The sequence below is a fragment of the Typopeltis vanoorti genome, chromosome 2, assembly GCF_054136105.1.
Source record: "Typopeltis vanoorti isolate ZY-2024b chromosome 2, IOZ_Tvanoo_1.0, whole genome shotgun sequence".
Taxonomy (NCBI): domain Eukaryota; kingdom Metazoa; phylum Arthropoda; class Arachnida; order Uropygi; family Thelyphonidae; genus Typopeltis; species Typopeltis vanoorti.
This window is the reverse complement of record NC_143550.1, coordinates 89,918,467-89,938,943: the sequence shown is the minus strand read 5'-3', so window position 1 is coordinate 89,938,943 and position 20,477 is coordinate 89,918,467. Positions and strand designations below refer to the sequence as shown.

Sequence of the window (20,477 nt, the reverse complement as noted above, 5' to 3'; positions counted from 1 at the left end):
TCTACTTTAGCTGTCATGTCTCCCATCAAAATTAGTAGATCATGTTTAGGAACTTTGTCAATCACTTTTTTGATCATAAAATTGGGGTTTCTCCATTTCTTCAGCATCATTTGTGGGTGCATATGCTTGTATGGTGGTCAATTTCATGAACCTAGAGAAAAATTTAGTTTAATTATTCAGTTATTTACTGGGTTCCAATCCATCAGACTTTTCTTTGCTTTCTCACACTATCAATGCAACTCCTTTCTCGTGTCTTTCATCTCCAGAATACAATATGCAGTATTTGTCAGTTGTTCTTATCTCACCAAAGCCTGTCCATCTTGTTTCAGCAATTCCCAAGATATCAATACTATATTTACTTATTTCATTGATTATCTGTCTAGTTTATCCAATTTGATACATTGTGCAAATGTTCCATGTTCCAATTTTAAGTTTAATTTTAGGGTGAGTGATTGAGCATATCTGCAAGTGAGATTCCATAAGGCTTGGCCCACCTGTGTCATAGTTGTTGGCTCCTCTCCAAAGTCCTGTAAGTAGTCATCTGTTGGGAGGACCACAGGTCGTAGCATTCTGCCCCCAAGGGATTTCTTGCTTCACTGATGGTTTCTGTAATCAGCAATTTTTACGAGGATGGGTGATTACCCATTGCTCTCAACCTTCCTCTTTTACCTGGGCTTAGGACCAGCATAGGAAATTGCATAAGCTCCATCTGTGGCAGAGTTGTTGCATTATGGGATACTAAGGCAATTGATGCGAAGCTATTAGCCTCTATATACAAGTAACCCAGTCATGAGGTGACTTCATATGCAAACTTTGTTTGCTTACATTTGGATAAAGGATGAAACCGAGAATATAATTTCTTGGCATCTTTAATTTATAATTTAATAGTTGTATTCACATCAAGGTTCTGTAATATCCTATGACCTCCAGTTCATCTACCTCTATTTCCATATAAGCTATATTTCCACATGGCTTATTACCATAATTATTCTTCTCTTACTGAAAGAACTTCTTTAACTCTTTGGGATTAATTTTGTTGTCCTGCACTGCTAATTTCCTCTCATACTCTGATTTTACATTTTTTACCACACTGGTTTGTAACTTCAGGCCCATGGTTTGTAATGCTTATGTGCCTGCTGGTCATCTTTCTCTTCGAACTCCCTCCACAATTTTTTTTTTTTCTGCCATTCCTGCTTAATTATACTATTCATCCTACCAACTCTAAGTATATAGTCTGCTATTACTTCCATCAAACACTCCTTTACCACCTCCCATACACTATCAATATCCAGCCTTTGCAGTTTCACATGCTATGGTAGTGATCCAAGCAATCTCCTAAGTTTTTCATACTTACCAGCCCCTCTACATATATTCCCCTCTAACTGAAAATTTCCACAGGATCTTTCTCAGCCATAGCCAAGTTAGCCAGTCTTGAGCGTGGACAGCAGGGTTTTTTCCACCAGTTTATCTGGGGTTTTTCATCCCGCAAGCAGGCAAACCAGCCCAGTAAATAAACACACATGGATTACAGTCAGGAATACTGACCCAGCCATAGGTCTGATTTGTCAGCTATGCTGGTTCCAGAACCCAGATAAAATTTTGGGGGACTGAGATGGTGCCGTACCTCCCTGTAAAGGGGACTCATGGCCATGTATCATCATACAATTATTATTTTTTTCACACATTTAGCCACCTCCCAGGTCAAGCCATTTGATCACTCTTACCATTTGACTGCAATGACTTCAATGTTATCATATTGGTCACAGACAAATTCTCTGATGCAATTATTAGATCGAGCACTCTCATGCACCTAGTATATTCTGTTACATGCTGTTTCAGGTAATTATTCTTTAGTAGCTGCATAAATTCCATTTTCTTCCTCTCGTTTCATTTTTTTCCTTCCGGTCTATGTTCTCGTAATTGAAGCCCCATTAATAATTACCTGCCAATGCATTCTCTCCACATCATCCTTCACATCCCCTAGTCTGTAGCACAATGAACTGTATATTTTGTTGTGCTGGCCTCTATTTTATGGCAGATGGCCTCAGATGTACTGCTTTCACTGACCTCCAGTTGAACTCCTACTCTTCTTGATTGCAGGTCATCAACAATATCCCCTCCCCCAATTCTTTTCTCTCTGTACTCTCTGAAAATATGTTGAAAGTTTATTTTTCACTTGGTTAGAATATAATAAATTTAGTTTAATCCTTTAATTAGGATTAAACTAAATTTATTATATTCTAACCAAGTGAAAAATAAACTTTCAACATCTTTCTCTAAATCCAGAGTAATTTATTAAAAAGGTGGAGGCAGAGATGACCTGCTAATGCTTCTGGCTGGTATCTCCACTTGGGCCTGGCTCCCACTGAAGAGACCTCAATAAAGGTCGAAACTAGTCTGGGTAGTGGCCCTTCCCTTAATGCATAACATTAGATATATCCGCAAGGAGATGTGTTTTGCATTAAGAGAGATACTGAGACAGGAGTGTTAGTAGCTTGCTCCACCTTTGCAAGGAGTCGTCCTGGTGTTGTACCACCTTACCCCCAATCCTGAAGATACTTTCAGGCACAAACTTTGTTTGCTCACTCTCTGAAAATACTATACCCTTCATATTTTATCCCACTAACTATATCATCTTCTGTCAGCCATGTCTCACTAATGCCAATAACCTTTGACCAAAATGAACTAACCAATCAAAAACTCCTCTCCTTTGTTCTGAATGCTTGTGGCATTAGTATGGATAAAGTGCATCGAGGTTCGCCATTACCGTTATGCTTTGTATTAACTATCCCATTCTGGTTTGTTATCAGCTGTACTAACTTAAATATTTTTGCACGTTATTATACTCAGATGCCTCACTGGTATCTGTGTACTCGCTGAACAGCTTTCTCCTAGAAACTCTAGTTTTCCTGATTTTGCACATCCACTTTCATTTCATTCAACAACACTTTTTCTGCACTGTGAACACCAAATCCATTCAGATGTAAACCATCCATCGTTCTTGTTTAAGTCCTTTCATCTGTCAAGGTTTTTTTCATCTGCCAGTTTTTTTTAAATTATTATTATTATTACAACCGAGCTGTTTTCAACCATCTCCTTTGCTATTAAGCTTTAATCCTGTGATTGTAACTGTGGATGTTTACATTTACTGTTTATGATTTTTTGAACACCATTTCCCTACATACTTATGTGTTCCATTACTTGTTTAGCTACTTTTATATACAGTTTTTCTCACATTTTTCTTTGTGTCCTACTAACTTACTTGCCACAAACTTTTATATCATTTTATCTTTTTCAGGACTATTTGTTTAACTTAGTCTACTGTGAAGTTCTGATTTTTCACTCTTTGCAGAATTCTCCACATCTCTTTCCAGCTGAATTAACCAATATTTTCTTCAAATTTTGCCATTGAGTTTCCAAGGTTGGTCTTGTTTTTCAAACTTTAAGTTTTCTCCAATAATATTTATATATTTGAGTCTATAGTTCTCCTCTGAAAGCTGCTTGAAACATTTGTATATATTTTTATTTTCAGTCTGATGATAATTTTTAACCTTCTCAGAACTAAATGATGATCATTTCTTGATCATTTTATCTCTCTTATACTCTGAACTGGTGTGAATAAATTCTCTCCACAATATCATATAGAATAAGACTTTTCTTATTTCTTGTATGTTCTCTTCATGTGAATTTATGTACATCTTTGTGTTGGTATGTGGCATCAGTAATGACTAGTCCATGTCATCCTCCATGCACTTACCAGTATTATGAGCTTTGATTTTTTCTCCAAATTTCCCAAAACTTTTCTGTATCGCTGGAATTGATTTCTTACTTTTCTATTTAGATCCCAACAAGAACCAGCATTTCCTTTTTCTTTAAACACTTGGCCAACCAGCTGGCCTCGTTGGCCAAGTGTTTAGCGTATTCGCTCCCCAGCCAAAAGGCTGTGGGTTTCGAATTCCAACGTGGACATGGAGGTTTGTGATTGTCTGTGAAAATACTACTTGCGGTGGTGGTGGGTGGTAGATGATGTTGGTGTAGTTGCGATTTGTTGTAGTTGATGGATTGAGTGGTGGAGACAGAGTTGTAGAATAGGTGCCCTCCCTCAATGAGTCTTGGACTCCCTGGCAGTGTTATGTAATAATAATAATAATTTATGTCAGCTGCTTTCTCTAATGCCACAATAAAACTCTTCTACTTCTTCCTTGGTAGAAGTTTCTGTTTTACAACTGACACAAATGCCTTGTCGAATTTCTCATTTTGAAATTTATCCACATCATTCTATTTGAAATTGCCTGCTATTCAATAAGTTTAAAAAGAATGATGTGGATAAATTTCAAAATGAGAAATTCGACAAGACATTTGTGTCAGTTGTAAAATAGAAGAGTTTTATTGTGGCATTAGAGAAAGCAGCTGACATAAATTATTATGTCAGCTGCTTTCTCTGTGGAATATAGTTATTTGTTTCAATGCTGGAATTATTTAGGTGTCTCAACTTGTTTTAGTGTCATTTTGGTAAACACCAGTTATGTCAACATGGTACTGCTTCTTTAATTCTTCCAAAAGTTTTACTTCTTTTCCACTGATATTTTTCGCACTGATTGTGCTGATCTTCATAATACAGCAGTCGAATTTGTTTCCATCAGACTTTTTCATGTTTATCCTGGTTCTCAGATGAATATAATGCATCTTGCATAATTTGGTGACACCATAGTTGATCTGACATTTTATCATGTGTACCATCATTTTATTTGGGGTATAAGTCAGTGTAGAATACAATTTAGTCAAAAAAAGTCCTAAAAAGCCAGCTTATTCTCTTTCATTGCATATTCATGTAACCTGCTAATGGGACTCACCATGAGAAGGTGAAGATTGAATGTTGTTCAGAAGTTCTGGTCATTTATCCATATTCATTCAGATTTAATTACATTTTATTTTATTAATTGTTTATTTGATTGTATTTACTTTTAATTATATTTTATTGCATTATATTATATTTAATCAAATTGGTTTTAATATTTTGTATTTTCATAGTGTGTTCTGTCAGCTATTATTGTGATCTCATTAAAGTCAATGCTGATTCATTTTGGAGATTTGAAAAGAGCATGGAATACTTCAAAATTAGATGCTGTAAGTAAATATCTCATTTTAACTGTATTATTATTTTTTTTTTTCACTATGGAAGAATTAAAGCAGTACAATGTTGACATAATAATGAGCTGTGTGTATGACAAAAGGAACCTCCTAGATGAGTCTGTGACTCCATGGGGTCTTAGGTAATAATAATAATAATAATAGACACACACACACACACACACACACACACACACACACACACACACACACACACACACACACACACACACACACACACACACAGAGAGATAGAGAGAGAGATTCTCAAGCGGATTGGAAGGATAGTAGGAAGATGGATACAATTGAAGATGCGATAATATTGTAGGACAGAGTGATGGAATGTATTAAGAAGGGAGTAGTCAGACTGAAGAGAGAGATGTGCTATAATAGATAGAGTGGGGAGTGATGGTTGATGGGATAGCTTCATTGTTATTATGTTTGTATGCTAATGTAAGGAGTATCAGAAACAAAGAAGCTGAGTTTGTCTCATTGATTGAGTCAGTATACCCAAAGATAATTGTGTAAGCAAAAGTTATTTACAAGATTATGTAGATTATCTACTGTCAGGAATCAAAATGGAAGGTTATAGACTTTTCTGGAAGGATAAGAAAGTAAAATGAGGAAGAAAAGTACTGTTAATGATAACAGAGGAATTACATACACTTTGAATCTGTTTGGTGTGAAGTTAAAATTAACAGAATAGTGTATCAAATAGGATGTTGATATAGGGAATGTAAAAAACTGATTATGAGTTGTTTAAGCAAACTGACTGAGCATAAAAAGAAGGTGATCCTAATGGTAAGGTTTAATTATAGGAATGTGGATTGGAAGGAGGAGATAGTGAATGGAACAAGGAGAATCTTTGAGATAACTATTTTAAGCAGCATAAGATGGAAGCAACCTGTGGATAGTGCTGGATTTGTTGATATCCTCACAGGATGTGATTGTTAATGAGATATCAACACTGCAATTGGTCAGAGACAGTGTTGATACCTCATAAGGTACTGGTTTGAGAGGTAGGAAAATATAACTGTCAAAAAGGGACATGTGGAATTATAAGGTGGGAGATTATGATAATCTCTGTTGAAAGTTTATTTTTCACTTGGTTAGAGTATAATAAATTTAGTTTAATCCTTTATCCAAGTGTGAGCAAACAAAGTTTGCGCCTGAAAGTACCTTCAGGACTGGGGTAAGGTGGTACACCACCAGGGCAACTCGTTGCAAAGGTGGAGCAAGATACCAACACTCCTGTCTCAGTATCTCCTATAATGCAAAACACATCTCCTTGCGGATATGTCTAATGTTATGCATTAAGGGAAGGGCCACTACCCAGACTAGTTTCGACCTTTATTGAGGTCTCTTCAGTGGGAGCCAGGCCCAATTTGAGATACCAGGCAGAAGCTTTAGCAGGTCATCTCTACCTATAGGAGTTGCCAAATAGTTGCCAAATTTGGCAACTCCTATAGGTAGAGATGACCTGCTAAAGCTTCTGCCTGGTATCTCAACTTGGGCCTGGCTCCCACTGAAGAGACCTCAATAAAGGTCGAAACTAGTCTGGGTAGTGGCCCTTCCCTTAATGCATAGCATTAGACATATCTGCAAGGAGATGTGTTTTGCATTATAGGAGTACTGAGACAGGAGTGTTGGTAGCTTGCTCCACCTTTGCAACGAGTTGTCCTAGTGTTGTACCACCTTACCCCAGTCCTGAAGATACTTTCAGGCGCAAACTTTGTTTGCTCACACTTGGATAAAGGATTAAACTAAATTTATTATATGATAATCTCTGTCATCAATTAGTCAATACCTTGGAGTGATGCAAATCCAAATTTTCACATCAGCTAGACAGGCTACAGCTTAGTACCTCACATTACAAGAGGCCTTTGATAAATATGAAGCTATATTAAATCTAAAATTTACTCAGTACAGAGGGACTTCTTTAAAGTTATTGCTTATGAACCACAACCAGCCTTAAATCCAGCCATTTGTTGATGCTGTGTAGAAAAGAAGTTGACAGAACATACAAACTTGATAAAATAACATCTCACACAAGCAATGCATAACTAGGTACCAAGAGTTAAGCAAATAAAAGTGCAAAATAAGAGAATATGGACTCGTTAGGCTGAAGATAATTCAGAGGGAATGATTTCACTATGTGGAAAGCAAGAGGAAGAATAATTATGGAGAGACACGATTGTAAGAGATGTAGTGAAATTATTTAATGAACATTTTATCAGAGTATATTGTACTGGCATAAATGATGTGAAAACATGCAGAAAGGAGGAAAATATTAGGGGAAATAGAAGTGTATCAGATGTTAATTAAATTAGATGTTATTAAGGCTATGTGAATTATTATTATTATTTATTATCTAAAACCTCCAAGGAGTCAAGGATTCATTGAGAGAGGCTATATATCACCCAAACTAGCTGTGATACCTTCTCTTAAACTCATTCACACTAAATGCACACACACCAGTTCAAGAGGCAAACTACTCAACTTACTCATTACTCTGTGAAAGAAAAACCTAGCTCTTATCCTTTCCCTTGACAAATTTAACTACCATGGATGCCCTGTGTTTTCTCCCCACCTTCCATATAATGAAAAATATCATCAGACAGTATTCTATAACATCTATTGAGAAGTCTATAGACCTCTATCTAGATCTCTACTCCTCTTTCTCTTGTTAACAAGAGTCTGTAGTCCACATACTCTCAATCTGTTCTCATCATCTACATTTCATAATCCTGATATAATCTTTGTAACTCTTCTTTCCATCTTTCCCACAGCTTCTTTATTCCCTTTGAACCCATAAGACCAAATCTGTGCATACTAGGAAGAAAAATAACTTTCTTAACCTCACTTGTTATGTTCAACATTGCAATTATCCTCTAAGTTGTATTTGCAATTTTTGCTATGTGATCTAGAACTTTAGATTCTTATTCATGATAATGCCAAGATCCCTATTCTCATCAGTTTCTTCTAGCATAATCCCAACCCCACTAATACAATATGCCATTAGAAATTTCATCATGCCCAAAGTGCATAATTTTATACTTACTAATACTTAACTGATAGACATTATCATTTGTAAAAATTTCCAGTCAATTCAAATCATTTTGTAAGTAATGGATATCAATAGTGCCCCTTATTCTGGTTTTCCCTTTCAGTCATTTCTGACCATAGGTGAGTTTGTAGACATTGCCCACAAAGTATTCCTGGTAAGATTTTTACAGGGTAGTTCATTGCTTCCCCCCCCCCCCCCCCCCCCCCATTTTATCTGGGCTCAGGACTGGCATATGTCTGTGACATATTCATGACTGTAATCCATGTGCTCACAGGGCCTGTTTTTCTGTTCTGTTCTGGGGGACAAAAAACCTGAGCTTCCATTGAAAAAAAAAATCCCCTATCTCCGTGTGAGACTGGATACCTCACTTTTAGTCAAAAGAGACCAGATAAAGATGCCTCACGTTACTGATGGGAATCAAACCCATGACCAAAGGGCTTCGCATACTGACTGAGCTACAGAAGCTCATGTCCCCTGATTGCCCCACCTATTTTTGCATCATCAGCAAGCTATTGAACATCTCCTGTTGGTTACTTCCTAATGTCATTAATGTATAGATTTAACAAGAATGATTCAAGGACTGATCCTTGGGGTACACCACTTTAAATCTGGCATCCACTTAGCAAAGCTAAGAGTTTATATTCCAAACCCATATTACATTAGTAAACCCATGCTGTTCCTTGTAGAGTATAGCTTGTCTGTCAACTCATTTCTGAATACAAGTTCTTACCAACTTCTCTAAAACTTTCACCACCACTCCAAAGATTTTGATAGGTTAGTAGTTAGTCACCATGATTGTACAAAGGAATTGTCATAGATTCTTTCTATTCATGTGAGATATTTTCTGAGTTGAGCAAATTTGGCTGAATATTCCTTTAGTGTATGTGCTGATATTCCGGCTGTTCCTACTTGAATTCTTATCCAGGTTATGCAACAGCACTTAATCTCATTCTCACACACATTTATCTCTTCATTCAATGTAGTAGCACTATGCAACCAGGCATGTTACATATGCCTGGTTGACATATCTTAGCAAAGTGAGCACTCGTTATTTGAAAATTCTCATTAGCTTTTCATACAAGTACCTTGTGCACTTGGTAAAGTTATTCTTCCATGTTCATTTTTTCTTTTAATTGTGGGCATCATGATAATATTCTTTTGGCCATCAAATGCACTCCCCACTTCCAAAAACTCTGCTCGTTGAATCATTTGGAATGGATGATATATCACCATATATTTTTAAGGAATGCACAAAAGAACTGGCTATGTCCTTTACCTGGTTATTTAATGAAAGTCTTGCAGTGGAAAAGGTTCCTAAGGAGTAGAAAGAATGAAAGAAACATAGTATCACTCCACAATGTGATTCTAGAACAAAAAAAGTTCAATTATAGACCAGTTTGTATATATATCTGGAGTTGTAACAAACTATTGGAGAGTTTGGCTAGGAATAGAATATAGAATTTGATTGATGGACATAGGATTCTTTATGATGACTGGCATAAGTTTGTTAAGAGTAGGTCCTGTTTTAACAATCTGCTTGCATGTGATATGTATGTATAAGGCAATGAATGTGTTAGATAAGGGAAATTCATATACAGTGATATTCCTGGGTGTTGTTACCTCATGATAGGTTGGTGTACAAGCTGCACAGAACGGGAATGGATAGTATATCAATTTAATAAATTGGAAACACTCTCTCCAAACAACACCAGCAAGTATGATGGAATAGTGTCTCAAAAAAGAGAATAGGCAGAAGCTTGCCTCAGGATTTTGTTCTTGGGCCTCTCCTATGTATTATTATTATTATTATTATTATTTTAGGGCATCTCCATGGAGTCCAGAGACTCATTGCAGAAGACCCAAATCAATCATTCTATACACAAATCTTATCATACTTCTCCTTGAATCCATTCACCATCAGCAACTCACAACCAATTCTGGCAATCCATTCCACTCACTCACTACTCTCCATGCAAAAAATTTGGTCCTACACAACTTCCACAGATGGCCCCTAGTTCTCTGATTATTTGTTATATATTGAAAATTTTCACTTGCATTAATTTTATAAAAGCCCTTTAATATCTTTAGAAGTTTCTATCATGTCCCCTCTTTTCTGCCTATCAACTAAACTTTGTAGCAACAAACCTTCAAACCTATCTTTGTAGGGAGTATTCTATGGATATATCACCATCTTAGTCATCTCCTCATCTCCGAATCCTCGATCACTTCCTGATCCCAAGAAACCCAGGTGGCCAAATCTGTGCACAATAGTCAAGATGTGTCCGAATCATAGCTTATACTTTATTATGATATTTGATAGGAACTAACTTGGAATTTTTAGTTGTCTGCTGGTGATGATGCAAAGTTGGAGAGAATTATAAGGAGCGTTGCTTAATGAATTAATGTTAATTTTCTCCAGGAAGATTTTTAAATAGACTTTTAGCTTGGAGAAATGCGTTGGGGATTATATTTTTAATATTAGTAAGTGCAAGGCATTGCATTTTGGAATGCAGAGATATGAGGCTGTGTACTATATTGATGAAACTGTGCTCCATAAAGTGGATGAGATTTAAGATCTGAAAGAGGTGATGGTTGACAGGTGACTGAAGTTTATATGTTATATTCCAAATATTGCAGAGATTGCATGCTGTTGCCATGATGAGGATTACATTGACAAGCAGGGATAAAGATACTGTTTGAAGCATTAGTCAGACCACACTAGAGTTCTTGTGCTCATATATATAGTCACCTCATTTTCATTGTGATATGGGAAAAAGATCCAGAGATGGATGACCAATGCAGTATCAGGACTCTGGAATGCTTGTTATGGAGAAAGAGGTTAGGAATTTAAACTCCAGTTTTGTGGATAGGCAGAAAAGAGTCATATGATAGGGATATTTAAGTTAGGAAGGAAATTTTATCAGATTAATACAGAGGGGGATTATAAAAACAGTAGAAGGCAAGAGTAGAAAAACAAGAGGCTATCCCTGGAAGTTGTGTGTAATGGTGTGGTGAAGAAGCATGTGAGGAGTAGATTTTATACATGAAGAATTGTGGGCATGCAGAATACATTACTGGAATGTTTTGTAAAGGCTGAGTTCAAAATTGTAAATATGTTGTTGGTTGAATAAAAAACTACCACAATGAGTCTGATGACTCATCATTTACGTCATTATAATGATAATAAATCTTCTCCTCACTATCTTATGCATTACACCCTTATACAATTTTCAAAGATTGCCTTTTATTAGGATTAAACTCTTCTACCTCCCTTTGAAAGTCTATTTTAAGAAAAATGTCTCCCCCTCTTTCAATAATTTGTGTTCATTATATTACTTTCTTTCTTTCTTCTTGTTATTTTCCTGACCTCCATGGAGTCACAAGACTGATATGAGAAGTCAACACAACATCCATCATACCACTTCTTAAATTCATCCACTGTCTGCACATTCACCACCCTCTCAGGCAACACATTCCATGTTCCTAACACTCTCCATGCAATAAGAAAAGCATTAGCTTGGACAAATTGCATGATATTTGTCCAATTTTACTCACCACTCCCCTTTTGCAACTTGCAGGGATGGCCCCTTGTACCTTGCTCCTTCCCCTCATTCTACCATATGAAACATCTCCTCAGTATTAACATGATAATAACCATTCAATAGCTTAAATGTCGATCATATCCCACTTTGTCTTCTATTTATCAAATTCTGCTGTTTGCATGCTTGCAGGCAGTTCTCATAATCAACATTGTAGTCCTGATATAATTTTTATTATCTGTTTCTGCACCCTCTCTAAGATTACTTCATCCTCTTAAAATCCTGGCAATTAAATCTTAGCAGAGAAATCCAGATGTAGTCTGATCAAAGCTTTATATAATGGGACCACTACACTTTTTATCTCTCATGGTCAATGTCTTCCTCAACATTGCAACAATTCTATGAGATGTCTTCCCAACCTTTGCAATATGTCCTCAGAGCTTCAAATCTTTGTCCACAATCAACCTAAGATCCCTCACTTCCTTCACCTCTTCCAGTATAGCCCTGCCACCGTGCCAAGTGAGTATGAAGCATCCAATCTGTGGATCCCAAATTTTAAAACCTTACATTTAGTTCCATTAAGCTGATGTCCCCATTCATTTTCTCATTTTTCCAGTTTATTCAAATCCTCTTGAAGAACCAAATCATCAGCATGATTTCTAATAATCTTGCCAAGCTTCACATCATCTGCAAACAAATGAACATCACCCTGTTATCATCATTGACATAAAGACTGGGCAGCAATGGTCTCAGTATTGAACCCTGTGGAACTTCACTTGTAACCTTCCTACTTCCTGATACTGCTCCCTCATACACAATTCTCTCTGATATCTACCAGAGAGCCAATCACCAATCCAATCGACTAACTTGATATCCAAACCCATATTTTGCAACTTAAAAATCAACTTGTCATGTGGCACCCTGTCAAATGCCTTTGAAAAGTCCAAAATGACAGTGTATGCCTTATCCTTATTCCACTGCTCTTGTTACTCTATTGTAAAAGGTTACCAGATTACTAAAACAAGAGTGGCCTTCAATAAATTCATGCTGGCCTGCATAACATTATTTAACATTATATAGCAGAGCTCATATATAATTCTTTATATGAGCTCTTACCAATTTCTCCAAAATCTTAACAACTACAGAAAAAATATAAATAGGCCTATAGTTTGATATCTCCATTCTACTGCCACCTGTATGCAATGGTACTATCTTACTCTCCTTCCACTCTCCAGGAACCTATCCCATTGCAAGGCTTTCATTAAGCAGCCAAGTGATCACACAGTCAGTTTTATAGCACATTCCCGTAAAACACGTGGTGAAATTCCATCTAGGTCCCCTGCCTTCTTAACATTTAGCATACTCGGTACAGTGATACCCCGAAGTTATGTGGTAGGTGGGACCAACGAAAAGTGCATAAGTCGAATTCGCATAACTCGGGGTATAATTTTGCATGTAATTTATACATACAAACATGCAATTGGGACCAAAGATTTACAAAGCCACCTATATTTTTTAAGAAATATAATCATAATTGTAGTTTTTCGTACATAAAAAAAAGAAAGTTATTTCGATGTCGATGGTTTCATAAAATCTTATAGATTTGTCTGACGGCATAATGTCTTTTTCTTGTCACGCAAAATTTCTTCATAGCAAGCCAGTGATTTTTTTATTCCTTGCCTTGTGGCTACAATTCGTTCCTCGTTAGAATCTATGTCCTCCAAAATCTGTAAACCTTTCTTAATTAAGCTGAGACATGTTAATTTTGCAATTGTCATGTGCTTTTCTGGTAAAACTGGATCTGAGGTTTCGGTTTCTTCACTACTGAAGGATGTCTCTGATATCAGAGACACCCCAAGAATCTCTGATAATCCTTACAGCATCTAAAACATTAAACCGTTTCCAAAACGCTTTAACAGACAGCTCATTTTGCCTCATAGCTTCATTCAGACTTGCAAACGAACACCATGTGTAGTACGCTTTGAATGTTTTCTTTTCTTGCTAGCTGTAGAAGAATCGGACTTGCTTCTTTTGGGCGACATTATTATTTTTTATATGATAAAATTTTTATCAAGAACATAACATTAAACAATCACAAGGTTTGTAGACTATAAAAATCGTGTATGAATGGAGACCGCGCGAAACACATCAGTGCTTGTTCACAGCATGTGCGACACTGGCAAATGCATCCGGCATTGGAAAGATACGACTAGTGGTGAGGCGTGACGGGAATACGTACATATAAGAAACCACGTAACTCCGGATTCGCTTAAGTCGGGGTATGACTGTATTTGGAATACATTCTGTCCTTCACTTCTAATACTATATCCATCATTACCTTCTAGGAATAAAGTCTACTGTACCAGGATAGAACACGCTAATAAAATGATCATTAAACAGCTCAACTATGTCATCTGCATTGGTCACCCAATTCCCATCTCCACTCAGCAAGGTAATTCATCTACTATCATTTTGCCTCCTACTCACCATATAGTGAATAAACTCCTCGGGATTCTCCTTGGATTGCAGCACTAATCTCCTCTCATATTCTACATTTTCTCTTCTTACAATATTAGTCATTTTCCTAGACTGAGCTCTATATTCCTCATGCAAATGTTCTCCACCTCTCTCTTTATGTCTTCCATAACTCTTTTTCATTTGCGATTCCCCTTTTATTTCTCTTATCATCCATTTGACCTCTAAATTGCTTTGTCTTCTTCACTTAAGATACACAATCTGTCCTTACTGTTAAGAATTTGTCAGTAATGATTAAGTATCTCCCATGCACTAATGACCTGTCTTCCTTCAAATTCTTTCATGCATTGTATTGCTGCAAGCTGGTTTCTAAGTCTATCATAGTTGCCTACCTTATAATTCCACATAAGTTCTTTCTGTTTTGATACTCATCAATTGTGGCAATGGCATCTCAGTCACAATTGTGTTCTCTGATGCTGTTACCAAATCCCAAACTCTTGATTCTTGTGTTCCCTCCACCACATGCTGCCTGACAGTTTGTCTCTCAAGAAATCCAAAAATTCAGTTCCTTTATTGCTGCATGCTGTCTCCTTTGCCCAGTTTATATCACTATAGTTGAAGTCCTCCATAATAATTACTCATTTTGCACTTACTGAACTAATTTGCGTAAACATTTCCTGCACATCACCAGTTATATTCTCTGGTATGCAGTAGCATCTTACTAAATATTCTGTCTTACAAACATCTATCTCACACCATATATTCTCAAAGCCAATTGTGTTATTTTCACTGTCATTCTCCACCCTGAGAGGGCACAATTCACTCCACCATCATGTTTACTATTCCTATCTTGTCGAAATATGCTATACCCTTCAATTTCTGTCCCTGTTAGAATATCCTCTACAGTTAACCGAGTTTCACTGATACCAATCACCTTTGGAGAGGCTGAGTCAATCAATGTCACAAACTCATTCCCTTTATTTTTAATGCTTCAGCATTTGTATACAGAAAAACCAATGCATTGCCAGTATTCTTATAGCCATTATTATTCTCCTTATACCTAACTTGACTCTGTAATATAGTGAACAGCCTCTTCTTTCCAAAGCTACTATCCCTACATGAGGACATCTCTACTATATTCCACCTATGCAATTCTAGTTTCTCTGTCTCGACACACTCACCTGCTCAGAAAACAACAGTCTCTCCAAATGCATGCACCCTTCTGCATTCAAACATAATCCAACTCTTGCATACAGCTCTGTTCTATCCTCAGATATACTCCACGCATCCACATATTCCAGACCTCTTTTCCTACACATTCTTGCTATCATCTCAATAATTATTACCATTCTTCTTCTCCACTCTGTATTATCATACTGGGGCAATATGCTCACCATCTTTCCTCAGACACATTTCTGCTTTCTGCTACACTATCTCTAACATCAACTTCAAATCTTAAGCTATACAGTTCACTACCTCTCAGATCATTGGTCCCAATCATTACTATCATCTTCACATTTTCACCACCAGTGCCACATACTCTATCACCAGGCAAGCACTCTAGCACTCCATTCTGCACACCTTAAATCATTGAATCTTCATGCATGATGCTCCAAAGATTCATTCATCCTTCTCTCACTGGCATCTCTGACTCTTACAGCTTCCAATCTCTTTATCTTTTCTCTTCTGCTCACTCCTCCTCTCATCTCTCTATCCCTTGCTTCCACATTCTCTTGACTTTCTGCAATTTCTCTTGTTCTTCTTGCACTAGCCATCCTCCTAATATCTTCATTCATCCTCCTCAACTCAGTCTTCATTCCTTCCGTCTCCTTTCTCAGCAGTTCTGTTTCTCTCTCTCTCTCTCTCTCCAAATCCTGCTTTTAATTTTCTGACAGACTCAGCAGATTTTATTGTTCCAGTCATTCCTCATGTGTAATAATTATGTTTTGTGATTTATATCAGTTACTGCTAAGTTTTGCTGTTATCTGCTTAGACATATGAGCACTGAAAATATTGTAAATTCTTTGCTTTTATCATAAAACTATGCTACCTTATCAATTGATTTTGCTAACCTCATCAACTTTGATATCCATCAGACATTAATAATTTTATTTTGCCATAAAGAAAAGAATTATTAATGTCTGATGAGCCTAGTGTTCAGCATATCTGCTCTTCAACCAACAGGCTGTGGGTTTGAATAATCCTCTCTTGGGAATGGATTTTGTGGTTGTCTTTAGGAGATAGAGATGAATTCATCACCCAGTGTTAGGCTGCTTCCTTGTTTACTGGAGGCCTGAAGTGGCTTGAAAAAAAAGTTTCAAGTTTGGTCTCTACAGCACCATTTCCAGACTGTGTAAAAAATCAATCAAAATATTTTTAAAAAATTATAAAATTAATAAAAAAACTGCTCTTTCCATACTACAGCTCCCAGTTGTCTCTAAGCTTTTCATAATTGCATTCAACCTTGTAGTTCCACATATATCCCTTCTTCACAGACATTCTCATATGACTGGCTACAACCAAGGTGATCACATCACAGTCATCGCACCAACTGAGAGGAAGATTAGACACTATTCACAGTCACATCCTCACATGTTATAATCAGATCTAAGACTTTCAACCCTTGTGTGTCCTCTGTTACATATTGTCTAAGATTGTTGTCCTAAGAACCTAAGAAATGCATTCTTATTCCACGATGCTATCTCTTCATTTCAATTAATATTGCCATAATTAAAATAATCCATAATGATCATCCTTCTCTTGCTCACTGAGTCAATTTTCCCATACATTTCTTTGTCTCAGCCCTCCACATTCCTTGGTATATAGCAACACCCAACTATATATCTTATTCTGTCAATCTCCACCTCACACCATATGGCTTCAAAAAACTATTTTCCTCTCATATCTCAAACTAGGACATAATTCCCCAGGTATCATTAGCAGCACACTTATTCTCTTCTTTCCCTTCCTATCATTACAAAAAACATCATATGCTTCCATTTATGTTCCTGTTAGGATAGCATTCTCATTCAACTATGGTTAGCCTATTTCAACTCTCTTTGGTGAATAAACTCAATCAATGTAGCAATTTCATTTCCTTTATTTCTGATACTTGAGCGAACACTTTGCAAGAGTATATCATCCAGGTGGTGGCTTTGCGGAAATGGAGGAACCAACAGCTTATACTGGAATTGTGATGAATGAGGTAGAGGTAACTAGTCTATTACAGAACCTCAATGTCAATACATCTGTGGGATTGGATGGTATACCAGCTCGTGTCGTACGTGAAGCGGCCAAAGAATTGTCAGTGCCCTTGACCATTATGTTTAATTTGAGCCTCAGGACTGGGTCAGTCCCAAGGGGGTGGAAAGAGGGGAAAATAGTTCCACTGCACAAAGGTGGTTCCAAGGCTGCTGTTGAAAATTACCGGCCAATCAGCATAACAGGAATCATTATCAAGGTCTTAGAGAAAATAGTCAAGAGGAAAATACAAGATTGGATAGAAGAAAATGGGATACTGTATCGGGGACAGCATGGTTTTGTGAAGGGTAGGTCATGCCTCAGTAACTTGCTCACGTATTATAACACAGTGACGGCTGAACTGGATAAGGGTAATGGGTTTACAGTGATTCTGCTGGACCTTGCTAAGGCCTTTGACAGGATACCACATGGAATTCTAATCAGTAAATTGCAGCATATGGGAATGGACATAGGGTTGGTGAGATGGATAGGAGGGTGGTTGACGGAGAGATATCAGAGAGTGGTTTACTCAGGAGTAGAGTCCACAAGACGGCCTGTGACTAGTGGTGTACCACAAGGATCTGTTCTCGGACCACTGCTGTTTAATTTGTTCATAAATGATATAGGAAAGGATCTGAGAGGAACAGTTCATTTGTTTGCTGATGATGCGAAGTTGGGTAGGGCAATAGTGAATGCAGATGACGTCAAAATTTTGCAGGATGATTTGGATAGATTGGAGGTCTGGGCTAGGGAGAATGGATGTCAATTTAATGTGGCAAAATGTAAGGTTATGCATTTTGGGGTGAAAAGATGGGAGGCAGTTTACTGCATTGGTGGAACCGTGCTCCAGGAAATTGATGAGGCACGAGATTTAGGAGTGTTGGTGGATAAGGAATTGAAATTTAGGGGACACATTGCAAAAGTGGCCAAATCAGCTCATCAAATCACTTGGTTGCTGAAGAATACGTTGACAAGCAGAGACAAGCAGGTTATTGTTCCTCTGTATCGAGCCTTGATAAGACCTCATCTCGACTACTGTGCTCAGATTTGGTCACCTAGGTTTCTTCTTGATGGGGAGGAGGTGGAGAGGATCCAGAGGCGAGTGACCAAGATGATAGCAGGTCTGTGGAATGAACCGTATGAGAACAGGTTGAGGATTTGTGGGTTGCAAAAATTGGTTGATAGGCGGAGGAGGGGAGATATGATTGAGACATTCAAATTACTGAAGGGTTTCTATAAAATTAATTCAGAAGATATTTTTGAGAACAGGGCTGGTTGTGGGAGGACTAGGGGACATCCATGGAAACTGGGCAAAAGTGTGGTTAGTAAAGGTGTTAGAGCTGGGTTCTTTACTTTTAGAGTAGTGAATGAGTGGAATGCGCTCCCTGAGTCTGTGGTGGATGCTGTGACAGTGAATGAGTTTAAGGCGAGGTATGATAGATACTGTATGAATGTCGAATAGTTGTGATGAATATGATTTGGGGCCTCCCTCGATGAGTCTAATGACTCCCTGGAGTTGCCCGTAATAATAATAATAATAATAATAATAATAATACTTCTGGCTTCATAAATAAGCATAACAATTCATTTCATGGTCTATAAAAACACATGATCTATATTACATATGCCATCTCTCACCTATGACATCTCTACACTTGCTGCTGTCTGCTCTCCTGTACCCTTTGTCCCATACATTCCCAAAATTCCCATTCATTCCAGGTCATTCCATTCCTGTGCTGACTGTCTTCATATATCATTCGTTACTGCTTTCAGAATTCACTGACCTTCCTGACTCACCTTGTTTAGTTGTCCAACTTGCATTCCTGTTCTCACATCCTCATCTCTCTCACACTACTCTCATCTCCATTCATAATCACTTCATTCTCACTTTATCCACTCGCTCACTCATTTACATCATCTCTGACTTCCAAGGTATTGCAAGTCAGAGATGATACAAGGCCAGAGAAGTCAAATCCTTGTTTACATCACTCATTACACTTCCCTTCAGCAATAGCCTTTCAGATGACTCACTCCAAAACCATTTAAATGCAGTTACATTCATTTCACACATCCACTGTGTTGTAAATGTTGCTATAAAAACGGTTTGGCCATAATCGTATTGGAAAAATGTGACCAGCCATGATGGAAACCAGAGTGTCTCTCCCACAGTGTGCGTGCGTGTGTGTGCGTGTGCGTGTGTGTGTGTGTGTGTGTGTGTGTGTGTGTGTGTGTGTGTGTGTGTGTGTGTGTGTGTGCATGTGCGTGCGAGTGTGCGCGCGTGCAAAGGGTGTATTCTTTTAATTTTAGAAGTATTATAATAACAACAACAAAAACATGCATATTGAGCCCATTCTCTGAGATTTCTGGATATTGAAATTTATTTTAATATTTGTGATAATGCACATGCATTGAAAATGAATGTGCATGCATTAGCATGTGCATTTGTTAGATGTATGTTATTTATTTATCAGAACTCATTCCAATATTTGAATAAAAAATTCGTATGCATGAAAACAAAGATTATCCAGTCAAGTGGTAGTAGCATTCTCTATGCTATTTTTTTCAATTATGCTTTATAATACAACACTGTTCAGTTTATTCTGATGTTTGTATTATATGTTTTTTTTTTTTTTTCTAGTCAGTATGGGTGGTGACCTTTGTTTCAGTTGTAGTCTTGGATTTGGATTATGGTCTTGTTATTGGCATAGTCTTTTCTCTGATAACGATACTTTTCCGCTCACAGTAGTAAGTTACCATGATGTTTATGTTTATATGATAGTTATTAATATCAAAATAATGATATAGAAAAATATTATCATTTCACATGCTGTGAAAGTTTAATGTTATAAGGCAGCTTAGAATGAGTTGTGGTTTTAAGCTTTTTAATATATATATATATATATATATATATATATATATATATATATATATATATATATATATATATATATATATACGTAGGCTGTTCAATAAGTAATAAGACTATATTTATACAGAAAACAGATTACCTTTAATTGTCATCATTT

The 20,477-nt window shown here is 37.1% G+C and overlaps 1 protein-coding gene across 2 annotated transcripts in view; it reads left to right on the top strand.

Annotated features, from left to right (window-relative positions):
- LOC150109241 (prestin-like) overlaps window positions 1-20,477 on the top strand; it is a 399,320-nt gene that overhangs the window by 283,283 nt on the left and 95,560 nt on the right. For both annotated transcript variants that reach the window (XM_090406615.1, XM_090406623.1), the window contains 2 exons: window positions 5,032-5,127; window positions 20,090-20,196. In XM_090406615.1, coding sequence (XP_090262741.1) covers window positions 5,032-5,127; window positions 20,090-20,196 — 203 coding nt within the window. The remainder of the gene's footprint in view (window positions 1-5,031; window positions 5,128-20,089; window positions 20,197-20,477) is intronic.